At 39.0% G+C, this 18,413-nt stretch overlaps 1 protein-coding gene across 13 annotated transcripts in view; it reads right to left on the minus strand.

Annotated features, from left to right (window-relative positions):
- The window catches only part of auts2a (activator of transcription and developmental regulator AUTS2 a), a 310,505-nt gene extending 294,780 nt beyond the window's left edge, over nucleotides 1-15,725 (minus strand). For 12 of the 13 annotated variants that reach the window (XM_026328456.1, XM_026328455.1, XM_026328454.1 and 9 more), the window contains exons 1-2: nucleotides 15,623-15,725; nucleotides 12,811-13,550 (exon numbers count right to left, since the gene is read on the minus strand). In XM_026328456.1, coding sequence (XP_026184241.1) covers nucleotides 12,811-13,098 — 288 coding nt within the window. In that variant the 5' untranslated portion in view covers nucleotides 13,099-13,550; nucleotides 15,623-15,725. Of the gene's footprint in view, nucleotides 1-12,810; nucleotides 13,556-15,622 lie in introns of those variants that run through there. The other variant, XM_026328444.2, reaches the window with a different exon arrangement.
- Between the last annotated feature and the right edge of the window lie 2,688 nt (nucleotides 15,726-18,413).

Here is an 18,413-nt window from a genome sequence, read left to right on the forward strand (position 1 = left end):
GGCAAACACTTATCCACAGTGGCTTTTTTTCTTAAGATGTTCTGTTTATGGATGTGATGTGGGATCTGGCTTTCATTTCTCCTTTCTCTCCAGCAGAAGACACATGAGCTGAACAGCATTTACTGAAAACAACACAAGCTGATGTTTTCATTTGGAGTTCAGAGCTCCAGCTCCATCTAACCTTTTAGCTGTCCCGGCTGAACAGAGTTACACACAAGCAAGCGCACAATTGCCTGATATATTTCTGTCTTTCTTTATCAAGGGAGCTAGCTAGCTTTAAAGAGGGCAGTGTAAGAGGGGTTCTATTTTATTCTGTGTGAAGCTATCACAGGTGGTCAGCACAAGCACCACCACCTGTAATATTGTCTTTTGTGTACTCAAACTCGGCGGGTAGTCAAAGCACAGAGGGAAAAAAAAAAAAAATCTATGCTTTAGTGTGCACTCTGCATTGTCTAAAGGCTTTACATACAAATTTATATAAATGAGACAGGGACAGAGTGTTGCCTAACAACAACTTGTCTAATTTTGGCAAATGAATAAAATATGTGCTTAAATGCTGCTGGAGGTGGATCAAATCATTCTTATATATACACAGCACACAAAACATACGCTTTTCTTCTGCTGCCACCGTCAGGTAAAGGAATAACCACAGCAACAAACATAAGTGGTTTATGTCCAATATTAGTTACCTTGGTGCCATGCATCCTTAGCGATGACATAAATAGTAACAATCCTACATGCAAAAAAATAATGTGAATGGCAGACCAACAACATTAACAATTTTCACACTCACACAGCTTTACACACTTTACAGCTTTAGAGGGATATGCACTTGCAGCTTTCCTCTCCTATTTCACCAAACCATGTCTAGAATTCCCAGGAAAAGCATTTATCACAGGATTCATGCCTCTCAAATACAAGATTAGATCATCCTTGCTTCTCCCTCCTGAGTACAGGCTTACTACAACTCAATATTCCAGCCATGTAAATATTAAAACTTGGTATAGACTGTATCATCATGCTCTATGGTAGCAAATGCATTTCAGAGGACGTAAATCAGGCTGTTAAAGGACTTTTACCAGGATGTCTACATCAGCTTGAAAATCCCTGTAATTTAAGTCAACTGGACAAAAAAGTGCATGGGAGAAAAATATGCACATATTGAGCTAGATGTAACTTGTGACCATAATGCAACTGTGGTTGACTGAGTGAAAACTAGTTAGCAAGTGAGCAGAGAGGTCAAACAATGAGTTTAAAGTATGCTTAAAATGTTAAATAGTTAACTAAAATTGATAAATAAATGTAGGCAATAAAACAATTCAAATAGCTCACAGGAATTTATCTGACAGGGCTGTAACGTTACTTCTAACAAAACAGACTAAAACCCTCAGATTTTGAAGATGCGAAGACAGAAACTACAAGGCTGTATTAAACAGGTTCTATTTGGACTATAGTCCTAGCCCGGGATAAATTATCAAATGCCACTTCCAAAAGCCAAATGTTTCCATCTGCTTCAAACATTATCTGGATGTCCCAAAACCATTTTTACAGTGGATGCTGAATGAGCACATAACATGGCTAACTGAAAATCTCCATCTAATGGACCTGAGTGACTCATCTAAAGCAGTTTCAGTTCACATAAACCCTCCTACTGTGCATCTAGAGCAGTCAGTTCCACAGGCAAAGGCAGGGGGAATGACATCACACTGTGACACAGACACAGAGCCTTTAATTAGTATTTCAATGCCATTTGACCCGGAAAACATGTAACTGCATTCTGTGTTAGGTAGCCAACCCATGGGATAACCAATATGCTGTGAGCAAAGCAGATCGTTTGCTATTAGCTCCTATGACACAAGCCAATTTTCTAAATATTGCAAAAAAGCATGTGATTGTGGATTACAGTTTTGCACTCTGGTTTATCTGAGAGTGCAGGAATTTAAGCAGATGGAAATGGAAACAGTGGTGGGTTGGCTTGGTTTGAAAGAAGAATCAGAGGAGAGAGGATGGATCAAAGGTTTCAAGCTGCAGGTAGAAATCTCAACAGGGCCCTGTCCGACAAGTCCTCATGATGCATGACACACACACATGCTAACGCATTCCTAACTGCACAACTATTAGTATGCACTGTTCATTTCAACAAGAACGTCTCCTCTCAGTGCCCAAAACAATCTGTCCAAACGCATCATCACTGCAGCCATTATCCATAAATGAGAGAGTGCAACTCCGGCCAGGAATCTACTTCAGAGATGGCATAATACAATCAGCCTCCACAAACATTTTTCCTTTCACACCTGTTATTACTAGAATATGCAATAATAAAGAGAAAGCTAAAATGGAAAATAATATGTCCTGGTCTCAGCAGGCTGGTGGCAGACACACATAAGGAAGTATTTTTCTAAGTGAAGTCAGTCACTTATTTCAGGATAACAATTTGATTACCCTCTACCCCCTAAAAAAATACACAGGAAAGGCATTTCAGAGCCATGTTCTACATTACCCAGTGCCAGGAAGACCATTTATACAGTGTTCTACAGCCTTTCAAAATGAGCCATTATCCAAAGATTGGTCATTAATGTAGAGATAAGCAGATGGAAGACTTGTGTGTAAATTGGTATTTACACTCATTTAACAAATTCATTGCAATAGTGGTGCTCAGTCTTTGCAAACACTGCCTGTAAATACATATTTTTCTACTTTGTCGTCATACAAGATGCCGCATGACAAAATGCACATTGCCTTTTTGACTTCTTTTATCTGAGCTGAAAGTATGTAGCTGAGCAACCTTTGGCTATACAAAAACTGTTACTGGTGAAGGAGAGTCCTCAAACTTCTGTGCTCACAATCTTTTACTGATTATAGCAGGCAATGTTTCGATCAATCACATCTTGTCCAGGTACAGAGTTTTCAGAAATGTTGCACTGTATAACAAAAACTGAGCAGAAACTATGTTCTGGATAATACATTTCCTAACAAAAAGAACATCTCTTTCTGGCAGAAACTGGATCTGAAAGTCAACCAGTTCTGAAACTCAGTATTATAAAAACATACTTCACAGATTCACAGCACATCCTACAACTGAGAAGCTACGATATGTTTGTAAAATGATTTTGGAGAGTTTGCAGTAGTGCGTAAAGACTAATCATCCCTTCACCTAGTTCCAACATCCCACAGTCCCATTCCTTCTGCCTGCATGTCAAGTCAAAACACTTAAGCTGCTTGTAGCACATTCCCCCTGATGCCAAGCTATTTGTTTTGCCTCAGTTCATATGAATGCACTGGTGTCAGTTTCTCCCTCAACAAGTGAGATGAGGGTGTCTGCATTGGCCACAAGAGTCCTTGCACTTTGCATTTCATACATGACTTGTGCCTAGATACAACATAGCTGGGTTAAATTTAACAGCTGTGTGTTGGTTATATAAGATTTAATCCAATTGTTCATTTCTGCTTTCCCTGTTGATGTACATACATAAATGTACCTGTAAACACTTCGTGATCAGAACATGTCTTGGATATGTTTTCTCATAGCCTGTTCATCTACACAGACAATCAACCTAGGATACATGTGCCTGAAAAAATTGAAGGATTTTCAATGTACCAACTGAGGCCCGAAAGTAACAAATGTGCAGAACACATAATAGCTGAGTTGTAAAGGATGTAGCATGGCCATCCAATGAAGACAAAGTAACTTCGACAAATTAATCTGCAAAAATATCCTGCTTCAGCACCGGACAAACAACACACAGCAGAATAGTCGCCTGAGTGGTCGATTAGGCAGCCAAGATACTGAGTGTACACTGATAGGTGATCATTGAGGCTTTAAACAGGGATCTGGCGCAGTTCTTGTCTCACTGAAAGATCTCCTCAACATACTGTAGCTACAAAAGACCTACAGAAGAAAGATAACAGGATTCAATATGTGTCTAAACGTTAGTGTTCAAAAGTGAGAATTATTAGAGATCCCAAAATAACATTGATTAACTAAACAGTTTTTTTAACACCAAAGATGACAGCTTATTTCATTAAAGTGTCAGTCACTGGGCTGTCACGGCTCATTAATACACAGCATATATCACTCTCTGACACTTCCAAAATGGAGCTAAATGAATATTTGCCATTACTGCCAAGAGACTGGAATAAATGCATGTGTGGAAGCTGGAAAATTAATTAAAAGGCTGTAAAAGTGGTATTATTCACAAGACAGAAATATCTGTCAAGGCAGCTTGGCACAAGAAGAGCCATGACCAAAAAACACTCTCTCATTGTTCATCAACCTGCATTCTCTCAGGAACAAAGGTCTAAGAAAACCTGGCTTGATGCTTGGGTCCTAATTCTTTGAAATGTCTTTTTTTTTTTTAGATTCTTTTGGAAACATGCTGTCAATGCATTTGATTTCACATTATCCCCCTTTCTAACAATGAAGTACAAATCAATGTGTTCTCTGCCTGCTTACAAGTAACCTCCTCAAGGCAGGCTTTGGCAGAGCTGTGCCAAAGAAAATCAATTGTTTTTGAAATGCTAGAAAGTCAACAGCATCACACAACCCCTATACAAAAAAGAAAATGCCAGACTACAACTCATCAATTTCATTTGGCCATACATTAAGAGAGGAATAGCCTTTGACTTAAGTACCCCAGGATCCCTATTTATATAAAGAAAGAAATTATCACTTTAATTCATGATGATGATGTTTTTTTTAATTCCAGTTCTCAGCTTTAAATGTCAATAGTCATCAATTAACCATCCATTATTTGCTATTTGAAGGTCTGACAACTTATCAATGAACCTATTACCGTTTTGTAGAACTCCTCAGTCCGTACCACCTCCACCATCTACCCACGCACACTGATGACTCAACTATCCATGAGCTATGATGCTCTACTGTGGCCCAGTTGCATCTCTAAGGCAAGTGTGGGTGTGACAGAAGGGCGTGAAGCCAGTGCCTAAAAGTAAATAACCGATAGGCACAGCAGAAATCATGAACAGAAAATGGCAGTTAATATTAATGGTGCATCTGTGGAACTGACATAAAATGTAAATGGCACAAAGAGCACAGGCAGAGAATGTTCTCAGCTCTTATGAAAACATTTCTCCTCCAGCAGTCATGCAAAATCTGCCATCAACCACAACCTGTTGCAATATGTATTACAAGGGCCAAAACTGGTTCAGCATATAATTTTGGTGTGCAGAAGGAGGGAATTTGTCAGGCAACCTTCCCAGGGAAAACAATTAATTTAGTAACTGTATGTCTCATGCCTAAACAAAGCTAATAGATCACAGAAAATAGATAGAAGCAAATTCACATACAACATTTAGGGAAGATTAGCCATTGTCATTAACTTCACAGCTAATTGAAACAATCATCTTATGACTACTGTCAATCAATGTTAGAGAAACGGTTCCCATATTTGTCTTAATAAACTGTCAAGCATTGTATCTAATCTTTCAAAAAGAAAAAAAATCTGAAAAAATTCGCCTTGCAATCTCAAATACACTTATTCAGAAATAAAAAAAAAAAACATCATGATCATGAATTAAAGTGATAATTTCTTTCTTTATATAAATTTTTACTAAGTAATAAACCACTGCCTGTCCCAATAGCAAGCTGCTCTCCCAGTCTCACCCATACTGTATGTGGTGTTAAGCAGTTATGTGCCCAGTGCTATTCTGTACACTGTTTGTGCATTAGCTGAATATGTTGTCTTCTGTTTTTATGGTGTGTAACACATTAACTTAGAGAGCAAAATTATGTAGAGGAACAACACAACCGGCAGGAGCTCTGCGGGGCATTATAAATTAAGAAGTCTTTCTAGACATTTAAATGCAAAATCTGCATAGAACAAACAGACACTGCAAATGTACTAATTTACACAGTACCTGTTTTGTGCTGTTCACTGCATTAGCATGGGCAGTCAATCATGTAATAGACCACTATTAACCTGCTGAGCAGGAAGATGAGCTGCTGTTAAGCTTAAAAACATGAGTCAGTCTTGCCTTTCAACGTGAAACCACAATGACAGGAGGGTTGGAAAGGCAAAGGATACAATTGGACAGAAGCCTAATATGGCCTGTATGTTATCTGTATGTGTGTGGGTGTATACATGTTTTCCCTACATCTTGGAGACTAGAACCTGTTTACACAGTAACGTGGGGACTCCCAGAATTTTGAGGCGAAGATGTGGATTAAGGTTAGGATGAGGTTAGATTTAGGTTAAGGTTAGGGTGAGGTTTAGGGTTGGTGAAAATAAGTTTCCAGGAAGTGAATATAAGGCAATGTGATGTCCTCACAGTGTATAGAACCAAATCCCTGTATGTGTGGATCATGTTTTGCTACACTGTGGGGACTGAAACCTATTTCCACAGTGACATGTGGGGATTGGCTTTCTTGTGGTGACAAAAAAAACAGGTTCACACTATGTAAATCACTGAATTTTAAAGAGATGGCTTAAAGTTAGAGCAAGGTTATGGTTAGATTAAGGTTAAGGTTAGGGTAAGCCAGGTAGTGGTTATGGTTTAGGTTATTGCAAGTCTCCAGGAGATGAATGTGTGTGTGTGTAAAGTGGGGAGATGTACAAAGATATAAAACCAGAGCAGTAGTTAACTAAAGCAACATTTTCAAACCAAATCCGGTCTATTGGTGCATGCTGAGTTTGGGGAAACCTTTAATAAACGACAGGAGCCCCCGTGCACCCATTTGCATATTAATTTTTAAATGCCTGTTGAATTGCAACCAAATAAGATAGAGCAATAATTCTTTTAGCATATAAAACCGGAGGAGTTACACTTATATAATCACACATTCAATATCCCAGAGCGCTGTTTATTCCAAGTAACGGGTTTGCAAAAATCCAGTAAAAAGCGCACACTATAAGAGACAGTGGTCTTGTCACAGCACATTGGAATACACGTGATCACTTTGTGAGCATGAACTATCATGTGGTCACTACCCGTGACAACAGGAAGTGCCGTCTCTTCCCGGGAACTGTAGTTTTTCTGCAGTAAACACTTCTCTCACACTCGAAATAAAATTTCTGTGGCGTGAAATGACTTTGTACAACTTTTTTGCATTTACAATTTTGAGGGATACAGCTATGACATTTCTGTATTATATGTGCCTAGATATATATATGCCTAGAAAATATGTGTAAAGAAAAACAATTTTCATTTTCTTTGTGATTTATTCCACTTTTTAGCTATTTGTTTAGTTAGTATGGACTTTTTAGATACATATTATTAAAATTTGGGATATAAGGGTTGCATTGATGCATTGCAAATTAATATGCTACAAAAAAATGGCAATACAGCCTGCAAAAATGTAACGATTTCCTCTGGCGGACTTGTTCTATGATAGGTTTTAAAGGGTTGAGATGAAAAAGGTGAAACACCTTCCTTTTTTTTAGAGGGGAAGAAAAGTGCTATGATATGATATGCTACAGGTTGCTTTGCAGGCTTCTCTGAATAGAAATCTGTCTCCAAATCAGTTCTTTCAAAAGGACAGCTGCCGCTGTCTACTTTGATCTCAATGCAATAACTCACCACTCCTCCATACATCTTTGTAATTTCATGCTCATGTGAATGCTCAAATTCTTAGACATCAAAATTAATGAAGGGAAACAATAGTGAACAAGTGGTTAGCGATCTTTTAGGTACAGAAGTTTATGTGCCTTAGCACTGAAATACTGTACTAATAAACTAATAATAAATAACACTCTGCCCTGTATCGGTACTTTAAAAGTACCCCAGGACACAGTGCATCCAGATACAATTTCAGGGCATGAAATTTCATAGTCCACACTCAATATAGGAAGTTCAAAATGCCTAGAGTTATACCTTGAGTTCTTGTACTTGATGCTACAGTGACAAGAAGAGACCAGCCTTTATGTATTTTTTACACCTTTAAATTTGATAAGTTGGCTTACATTTTCTTGGTTAAATCACTACACTTTAAGGTGTGCTATTGTACACAGAACAACACAGGAGCAATAATGTGGCAGCACAGCACAGCTTGTAACTGCTGATCACTGGGACTATCCATGAATTTGGTAAAACAACATCTAAACTATATGGCAGTACAAACTCCCCTGCTAACATCTACAGCGTTCAGCTGACAGTGCTGTCAGGAGGATTTTATAACAGGACTATAAACTTAAATAACTTAAATTATCTGACTGTGTGGAAATCTCATGATGTGATGTTCTCTCATAGGTTACATGGTATACCGATACTGTAAAGATATAGTAATACACTGTTTATAAAAACAGTGCTATACCTCAGTTTCTAAGTGTCAGTACTTGAATGTGTGGCATTGCTGTGTGACAGTGGGTAGCACTGTGGGCGTGTGTGTGCATGCGTGCAGCGCTCCACTTCCACTCCATGCACAGTGGGCGTGTCAACTGTGTTTTATTCTCACATTTCTCTCTGTAAGCTGCAGGCAACTTTCACTGTAAAAAACAAGAGGCATAGCTGCAATTACAAGTGCTCTTCCCAACCATCTGTGTCATATAAACAAAGCAGACAAGTGGAATATGGCATTATTTTTCTCATGTACTTTAGCTGACAGTCAGGGCAAGCACATGGACACTGCAAAGTCCTTCTGTAAAAGAGGTTTCAAACCTATGCAAACCAAGGGAGCCAACTTGGCAAAGCACCCCACCGACAGACATGCAGTAAATAATTCAAAGAGGGACAGGTTTGCAATTAGCAAATGTGATAGGTAACATATGCCAAGTCAAAGGAGTGTGATTTATTTTGTGAGCTTTTTCTCACCATCAGAGTTTGACAAGGAAATTAAGGGCAACAGCCTATTTAACTTTATCTTTTTAGCTGTTAACTTACCATTGTGACTAACATAATTCACTCCTGTTGTTTTATGGCCTCTTTTCACATTAACCCTATTCTCATATCAAAGACAATGAGGACATTAAAACTGTGTTACAGGTAAAAACATGAAGTCGAGCCAAACTGCCACAAACTGGGCAAGGGTCTAAATGTTAGAGATTTCATATTTGTTACAAAAGGTTTATTAAGACAAGACATCAGTAATAATTTTGAGTGTTTATCAAAACAGAAAATATAGATTTGAAGAAGCATATTGTGCATGAAGCAATCCCAAAATTCCCCTTCGGTGTTATTGTTTATCTCATCTTTTCAAACAGCCCAGTGATAAAGACAACAACATGTCATACAACATCGACCAAAAGCAACTTTAATATCTCAAGAGCCCCATCATGGACACTTCATCTCCGAGACTGCAAAAGAGAAATGCAAAACTGATATCGGTGTACAAGTACAAAGCAGGCTTCAGCAGTGTTGCTCCTGCACTGTCATGACAGGTGGAGAGCACCAACATATACTGTACCTTCAGGAATCTGACCTAATGAGAATTTAGCTTCAGCCAGACAGAAAAAGAGCCACTTGTAAGAAAGTAAGGCTGCGGGCCATTTAAATCCCCCCTCCCCTTTGCCCGCGTTCAGTATGACACATCGTTGGAAAGGGCTTTTCATTGTCTACAACATACATCAGTCATCACTGACAAACAATGCGACTGGCTGATTTTGCTGTCATTAGAAGTTGTTCTCTCCCCCTGAATGGGTTTTGCTCTGAGTCGTGACTCCCATTGGTTTTTGTACTTACTTACGGTGTAAAACGTAACGAACAAGTTTGATTGTGGGCTCACAGAAGCTTGCTATGTCTATGCTGTATTGAATAAACGGCGAAATCAACTGTAAAACGAACCAGATTAAAACTTTTCATGAGGACGATGGTTTTATGGATTTACTCAGGGATAATATGTCTTTTGGACTAAAACATGGATGCACTATGTTCCCTGGATGCTAACGAATAAATATGCAACACTTGATATGCTGTTTCAGTACGTGTGTATTTGTACACACCAGCAAAGATACGAAGTGGTGTTTTTCCCACATTTGTACTCTTGTTAAATATTAAGAAACTGTGGTCGCTGTGATAATTCAATCCTAAATTGCTTTATACCATTTGAATCGTGAGACGTTCTGCTTTCAAATGATATATAGTTTGTTGGACTTCATTCAAATTTATCTGACGATCGTTGGTAATACATCTGGAAATACAGCCCAAATATAGTTTTCGGTCCACCCCTGAGCCCAGGTTTAGCAATCCGTTAAAACATTATTCAATAAATTCAACATTCTGAGTCATTAGAGGGGAACAAACAACAAGACAGTGTTTCAAATACTCCTGCTGGGAGCATTTAACCTTTATTTAACCTGGCATTTTCTACAGATTTTTATCTGTTTAATAATCTCTCTGATTCAACCTCAGTCATAATCTTAATACAGTCACATCAGAGTGTAAAATATGTCTTCGATCACCGGCCTGTGAACAGCTATAATGAAAGTAAATGGGGAGTCAAATGACTCGCTAAGGAGTGCTTCAGGCATAGCCACTGTTGTAGAGTCTCATTCTCATCACATGTTCACGTTTCTAAGTCTGATGAATGTCAGAACCACTGAGCCATTCAATCACAAGCCTGACTCTTTAGATTTTAGGATCCTATTTAACTCCAAATCTAAAAGCAAGATCAAGGCAGCATGAGACAGCATGTACCATATCAGGTCAGAAACATGGTGGAAGAAGCTTTGTGATCTCACTTTTACTGGTTTTATGTACAGAAATGTGAGTCACTACACAGCTCCTATTATTAACAATGCCATTACATCTGTGACACAGTGCAACAAGCCACTGTATTTAAAGCTATCCAACAACTGTATGAAGTACTGCAATTCAATACTCTCTTGCTTTACTTGAACTGTGCGATTTTATTACTCAGTAAACCATTCTGTGGTGTGCCTTCTGATTTTCACTCCACTGAATGCAATAAAAGGCTAAAAGACTGTTGTGTAGACTAATAACTCAAAATTATTCTACTCATATACAAACGGTGTAAATTTTAATGAATTTACAACTTTTTGTAGATATTAGACATTAGATATTAGAACCATTTCCAAATCACCAATGTTATGTGAACTCGCCTCACCTCAATTTACTTGTCTTATGTGGACATCTGACTCTCCTCATCGTTGCATGTCTTCAAATTTCCAATATCATGTTTTTTTTTTTCTTCCTTGTTTTGCACAACAAGGTAGCCCTGTTACTAAAACACAACAGGATGACTGGGCAGAGGTTGACCCAAATGCAGAATAGATATAATTATTGTAAATTACTCATCTGTTTCATTGCTATTGTGGGGATATTTTTGGGACAGTTTTTGATACTGCCCAGCCCTAATAATACATCATGAATGTATTTATTATTATTATGATTGTATTAGTTGAATTAGGAGCTCTGAAATTATGGCTAAAAATGAGTGATTGTGACGATCCAAGTAAAGGGTACATCTTCACTTGTATGAGTCAATCAGGTTTAAACTGCAGAGATTACAATATGATTAAGAATGTGTAATGCTAAAAGTTTGTGAAAAGGCAAACAGAGTTCAACAATAAAAACCATAACGTCAAGGCACCACCGTACTTATTTACTGTATGTACATAGAAATTACAAAATCAAGAGCTACTTTAAAATCTCCCATATTGATTTCCGAGTTTCCTCTAACTACACCCTCAAATGGTGAATGGTGCTTTAACACACCGATGCAGAACACATCAATAGAGCAAACAGAGAAGGTCAAACAAAACAAGGAGAAAGAGGATGCACAGAGAAAAGCCTTTGATTTGGTGAATAGAGCCATTATAAATAAATTATAAGTAAAGCAGATGACAGCAAGATCCTCTTGAGCTGTAAAAAAAAGTGCTGATCTGACTAACAAGTGTTATTCTGCAGTGGAGTTACACTAGTAGAGTAGAGGTTAGTATCACACTGTATATATTAGGAAGCACAAGTCAGACTGTGTTATCCCAAGGTACCCCCAGGCTGATGTTGTGAAGACAAACTATTTTCCTATAATCCTGAAACAAGATTACAGACAAACTCTGTTGCAAAATATGTAAGTATAAAGGTTATGCTGAAATATGTGATAAAATAGCTGTGGACAACATGTTTCCAGCGAACTGAACTATAGTGAAAACTGACACAGACCACTCATTTGATCAGAAAAGACCTGAACAAATAAATAGGGGAAAATAATGCTGATGCTGAATAATGATGAAACACTGGTTCCAAAACCCACCATATTCTCTGGGGCTTAAGGTGACCCAGCACCTTACTGAGATGCTTTTCCTTTAATTTGCCAGCCCCTGGTAAGTTATCATTATAGACAGCTTGCTTGTTTGGGTCATAATTCAGAACTATAATGAGTTATATATAAGGTAGTCTGTGCCTGGTTTGTATTCCAATGAAAATGGATAACCAGTGCACAATAAATTATTCCCTCTGAATAAACTGATGTAACATGGTTCAAATTGCTTTTTACTCTAAAACACACAAAGGCACAACAGCCAGTACAACCATAGCTAAACATCCCTCATCTTGTGTAAGGCTTTGCTGGAAAACTCTTGTGAAAACAAATCCAAGGCAGCACACATAACAACAACAGGCTCTCAGTGACACAGATGGTAATCTCTGGCTGCAGCGCTACATTTAAAGCTACATCTGTTGAACTCCAGCTCACCCAACAGCCAAATATGCAAACAGGAGCCAAAATGTCAAGCCGGCCCAGTCAGACAGGCACTGAGCTCCACACAATAATAAACATCTTTACATAGAGTTAAGGACTTTCAGTGAGACTGCCATGCAAAAGCTCAGCACGCATGCACACACACACAAGGCTGGAAAGAGTTGAACGGCTATATCTATCTGTGGCTCAGCACTTACCTCCAGAGCCTCCAGGGTCATAAACCCTGTGATGGAGAATCCATCGATGATGTCCTCTTCAGCAGAAGTAGACTCCTTTCGCTTTCGTCTGGGGGGTCGAGGGCGAGATGAGGAGGGCTCTCTATCACCCTCCCTCTCAGAGTCAGAGGAGAAGCGAAAGATGGAACCCTTAACATGGTTGTTCCTTATCCCATTTGATCTCCTTTCCCGATCCCTTTCTGACCTTGACTTCCTCTTCTTTCGAAGGCCACTAGATCGGGGGCCATCCATGTCCTTCATAGGAAACATCCAGATAAAAGATCCTCCTACAGAGAATCAAACTCTTCAATGGCCAAACACTGGAACTGCTTGACCTCCAATTGTGTGAAAAACCACTCAAGGAGGGTCTCCACAATATCCAAGCAAATGTTATTAATGTATTTAATCCAGGGTAACCATGTAATATCCAACAGATGAAGCCCTTTAAAGAAAATGCAAAATTGCATTGAGTCTCTGAACCCAGCTACGTTCCAAGTAAAGAAACCCAAAGGCAGTCCATCAAATCCTACGACAGAGGTGTAAAATGATCTATTAAACACGTTATCGCCAAGATGTCAATGCTGCCAAAGGGAAAGCTTTTCAAGTTAAAGCAAATGTCTGCTCAGTGAACATGTCCCGCCATGGTAAGTTGAGCAGGTGACACCACATCTTTCTTCTCCAGAAACCTACTCCTCTCACCCAAGGTCCTCAAAGGCTCTCTCCTGCAAGATAAAGACAGAGAGAGGGAGAGAGAGAGAGAGGGCACACATTTGCAACACGTTCATTCAGCAAGTTCAACTATGCAATTAGTCAGTGAGCCATTTTTCAAAACCTGCTGCCTACATACGCACACCATATATATATATATATATATTTAAGGTTTACTGACAGGTCATTAAGTCCTGAGATGAGATGATTATGTGTCAGCTCGTTTACTAGTGATTCTTAAACTTGTAAACTATATTATGTTTATTAACTAACTTATCAGCAAACTAATTTATTATGTGGTAGTATTTTACTTTGCTACTTAGTGTCTTGAGACTAATTTGGCATGGTCAGTGCTAGTTTTAAATAAACACATACATGACATATGAAAGTGTGACAGTATCAGTAATATCCAGTACACTGGTCACAGAGCAAGAATTAATCTGATGCCTGAAATACAGTATTAATTAAATCAGTATTACCAGCAAGCTGTCAGTACAATTTGCTACTCTTGTTTGCTAATTGTATTAATTGCCATAAACTTCTACCAAGGAATATTTCACCAGTGTACATATCACTATGTTTTACTAATTATGTACTGCATAAAATCTAACCATCAAACTTAAGGCATAATAATTTAAAAGAACTCTTAAGCTGACCACATACAGTAGGTAATCTGTTGACTATGAGAGCAGTCATTTCAAAGCTCTTGTTGAATAAATCAGGTCTGACTTGTTGACATGCTTCAATAAGCATTCACTTCAGCCCAGATGAACAAATTCATTGTGACAAGCCCTCTCAATTAACCACTGTTTTCATTCACAATATCACATTGGACCTAACATCTCAATGACATATTCCACACCTAAAAAACAACCATATTTCTCTCTTTCATAGATGCTAGCAAGTCTGATTGAACAGGGACATCCCTTGGGGATTTAAGGTTAAGAAACAGACATATGTCAATGCCATCCTGCACTTAGGTTTAGCAGGTCATTTCATACCTTCAGTGTCTGACATATGAAGGCCTGTGGCTGCTTTATGATATCAGGATGCAACATTCAACAACTTGCAGTCTTATTCTGGCTCATTCTCAAAGCTTAGCCTACAGTCTGGGCCTTAAGCCACTGAAAGTCACTGGCATTGTGTCTAAAAAACATATGGCTTCTCTATGTGTCCAGAATATCAATTCTCCTCCATTACATCACAAAATGCTATTCTGTGTGGAGGAAAACTAAATGAACAAACTGCAAGCATTTTCTAAAGGTTTTCTCCAAATATTCATACCTAAAATCCTGACAGACATTTCAGACACTGAGCTATCACACCTTTTCTGCACCACCACACAAACCAAACCAACCTGTCACAGTCAACCGTCATCTCCAACTTTACATTGTCTCCTTGGACACAGGTTGTCACATGAGGTAGTCATTTGGATTGGGAAGCATACATGCAGTGCCTAAAATGTGATGCTACATAATGCAAAGTGACAAATGTTTCACACATGTAAAATTATAACCATCTGCAAAATGACATGGCTTATGATCAAATGAATATATAACAAAGACACATCCAAGAAGACAGAGTGCCAACATTTAAGTGTGCAGCATCCATTCACAAATATTCTTTCCATGCAGATGTTGTGCCTTCCAACACCCCAAGAAGGCAGAGCCACCTCTACTATCACAATCCTAAACGTTTCTTCCAGGTTACCTATGCCTTTAACCTGATGCCCCGTCCCAGCACTCCTCTAATGACAGATACACACTGCAAACATTGCTCCATAAACATCGCTGATTTTAAAAGAAATGTGTTCTAGCACTCGCCCTGGCTTTTCTAGCTCAGTATAAGACTCTTTCCCTTGTCTTCGCTCACAGTCCCTTTTTTGTCTGCCTGTGCTGTCAGAGAAGATCTCAGGCGCTGTAATCCAGTCCAGCCCACAACAGCAGCAGCGGACTGGCACTGCCTCCTACTCCGGCTCTCCAAGCTTCATTTTCCACTATAAGACACACAACAAAAGCAAGGCTCTCTCTCTTTTTTGCTTTCTTTTTGCTCCAAGACACGCCATGCAAAACCAAGAAATGCAAACCCTTGCGAGTGGGGAGGGACCGTCCGGACAAGTTGCAGGCCTTCGGTCACTACAAAAAAAGATAAAGCACAAGAAGGTTTGAAGCTGACAAAATAAATCCCGCAAAGGGAAACCATAGGGTATCTCCTCCTCCTCTCCCCAGATCCGAGCTTCAGGATCCCGGAGAAGAGGGACCGGGGCGCAGTGATACGGCGATGCCGCAGTGCCGCTTTACAGGCTACACGCTTCCTCCTCGGCGCAAATAGTGCTGTCTCTTGACATCTGGAAGGAAGAGACTTACAACAAAGAACCTGTATAAAAGCGAAGGTACTTGAGCCTTAAGCCAGATAAAAGCCAGTTTACATACCCTTCTGTCTCCCGAATAAGCTCCATCCCCCTTTTTCCTTTGTTGGACGTTTTATAGGGGAAAAAAAATCACCGCGAATACAAATAACATGGGTAAGTTTGTGTATATCAGAGTAACACAACTGTGAAGGTATATAAATGCTTAGCGGTAGTAGTCGCGCATGACTGATTGAACTTTTGCTGTTGCACAAAAGCTGCTCAGAGAAAATAAAATAAATTTATTATCATAATTACTGCAAATTAAAAGTATGCTATTAAAAAGCCATACCACAATAAACTGCCAAATAACTAGTTTTATTGCAGAAGGCAATGTGTTAGCCAAAAGCATGCCATCAGTATGTACATTTAATAGGTTACACATATAAAGTTATACAACTTTAGCCCGTGTGTCGCATTAAAAGCGACAATAAACATTTGCTTCAGGGACACTGGGGCATAACAAACTCCTCCTCATTCATCGAAGTCTGACCTTACAACTCTGCAGCCATGAGGGTTTAAAAAAGAAAAAGCAAACAGAATATTTTGAGTGTTTTCATTAGACCTTTGAAGAAAATGTATTTACCTGGGAAAGCTGGTTGTCTGCACCGCTGTAACTATGACAATCAGATAATCACTTGCACCTGTAGGCCGCGGGGTTAAGTGTGTCGTGCTTTTGCCCGCTTTGCAATAATATAGTCTAGTGCATCAGAGAAATACATACTGTTCTTGCCAGATACAGTGATTGATTGGAATATGCTTCACATTTGAGCCAAGTAACCAGGGTTGTGTAGCTGATTCATTACTGCTGCATGATTTATTGTATAGATATGATGCTGCCCCTGAGAGGGAAACACGATTATGTAACAGTGTAGCTATTCAAAATCCATGGAAGGCACTATTTGCCAGGAATAAATTCACACCTTGCTGTGGAGCTATGGCCATTCATGAAAAACAGTCCAACTTTAGAGGAAGATTCAAAATACTGTAACTTATCAGTGTCAGTTCTAAGTGTTTTGTTTTGCACAGACAGTTGATGTACATTTATTGATTAGTTCTCCTGAGCAGCTCACTTGCGTTTATGAACTGTCATTCATCAGTTTGGTTTCTGATATTCAGTTAATGAGGTTTTGGGGAGTGGGTCAGACACACAAAAAAAAGCTGTTTGGCTTCCTGGAGAACATGATGCATATTTTCAACTACTCCTCCATATTTTTAGATAAAATGTTTATCACAAATTTAGATGAATCAATAATAAAAAATAATTACTGACATTCCTAAATATGTAGTTTGACAGTGTATGGGCACTGACATCAGGTCTGAGTTAATACCTTGTAACAGATGTCACCTTAGTATTACTGACTCATTCAATCATTCATCTGTTATTGCCAGTGGGATGATCATTAATAACAATGTGAATAACAAAGTGTTCATCTGTTTGATAGTGATGGAATCAATGATGATATCAATTAGCAGGTGAAGGAGATGGCACTTAATAGCTTGTTGAGCATACTTTTTTGCCGTAGTGTCTTATTACCGATCAGTTTTACAGAGGAAGTGAAAAATGATGGTATCACGCTTCTTATGAACCAAAGTCTCTGCAGGTTTCAGTGTGGCAATGAACTAGTCCTCTGCAACCTAAGGACCATGGGTGGGCTGTGTATTTTTAGCCTGGTTTAATGATGCAGAGGCTGAGTGGTGTGGCTCAGAGCATGCTAAAGTGCCCTGGTTCCCAGTGCTCAGTGTAACAGGGACCCCACTGGCCTGTAAGAATAATGTCAGGGGATACACATGTACTTGACCTGCCTCATCTTCCAGGAGGAGTGTCCTTGTGACAAAGTGGCATGGCAGGGGACAGATGACAGCAAGGCACTTAATTCAGCTCTCCCAGCCTCTACTCATTAGCTTGGGAAGACAAATGTGCTGCAATACCCTCCCCTCTGCCTTACCGTAATCAGCTTTAATTACACCTTCACCCTAACTTTCTCTGCTTTCACACTTTCATTCACTGTCACACAACACTCTGGATCTGGGGATATCTGTGAAAATACGAGTGCTATTTTTGGCACCAAGAGGAATATTTAATTTCCAATATTTTCAGCAACACCAGCCTTGCATTAAACACAGAACCCCTTGCCACCAGCCAACTCTTAACAAAAGGGTCATGATTAACTTCTTTGAAATGTAAGTTTTCTAACCAGTTATAATAATGATCCCTTGATCTCTATCTGTGGTAGGGGTAAAGTTCAGTAACTGGACTTTCAGTAATGAAAAACAAAAAGATGAAAATTAACTAAAGGCACCAGTTGTGAAATAGGAAACTACACTTATAGGAGCTAAAACCTCCCAATAAGCAAACAAATTCTATTAAGTTTTTTAAGGTGTGGTTATTTTCAATATATCACGCAAACCCTTTTCCAAATGGATCACAATAGGATGAAGCTTTTGGTAGAGGCCAACCACAGGCCAG

This window comes from Mastacembelus armatus, chromosome 14 (genome assembly GCF_900324485.2).
Source record: "Mastacembelus armatus chromosome 14, fMasArm1.2, whole genome shotgun sequence".
Taxonomy (NCBI): domain Eukaryota; kingdom Metazoa; phylum Chordata; class Actinopteri; order Synbranchiformes; family Mastacembelidae; genus Mastacembelus; species Mastacembelus armatus.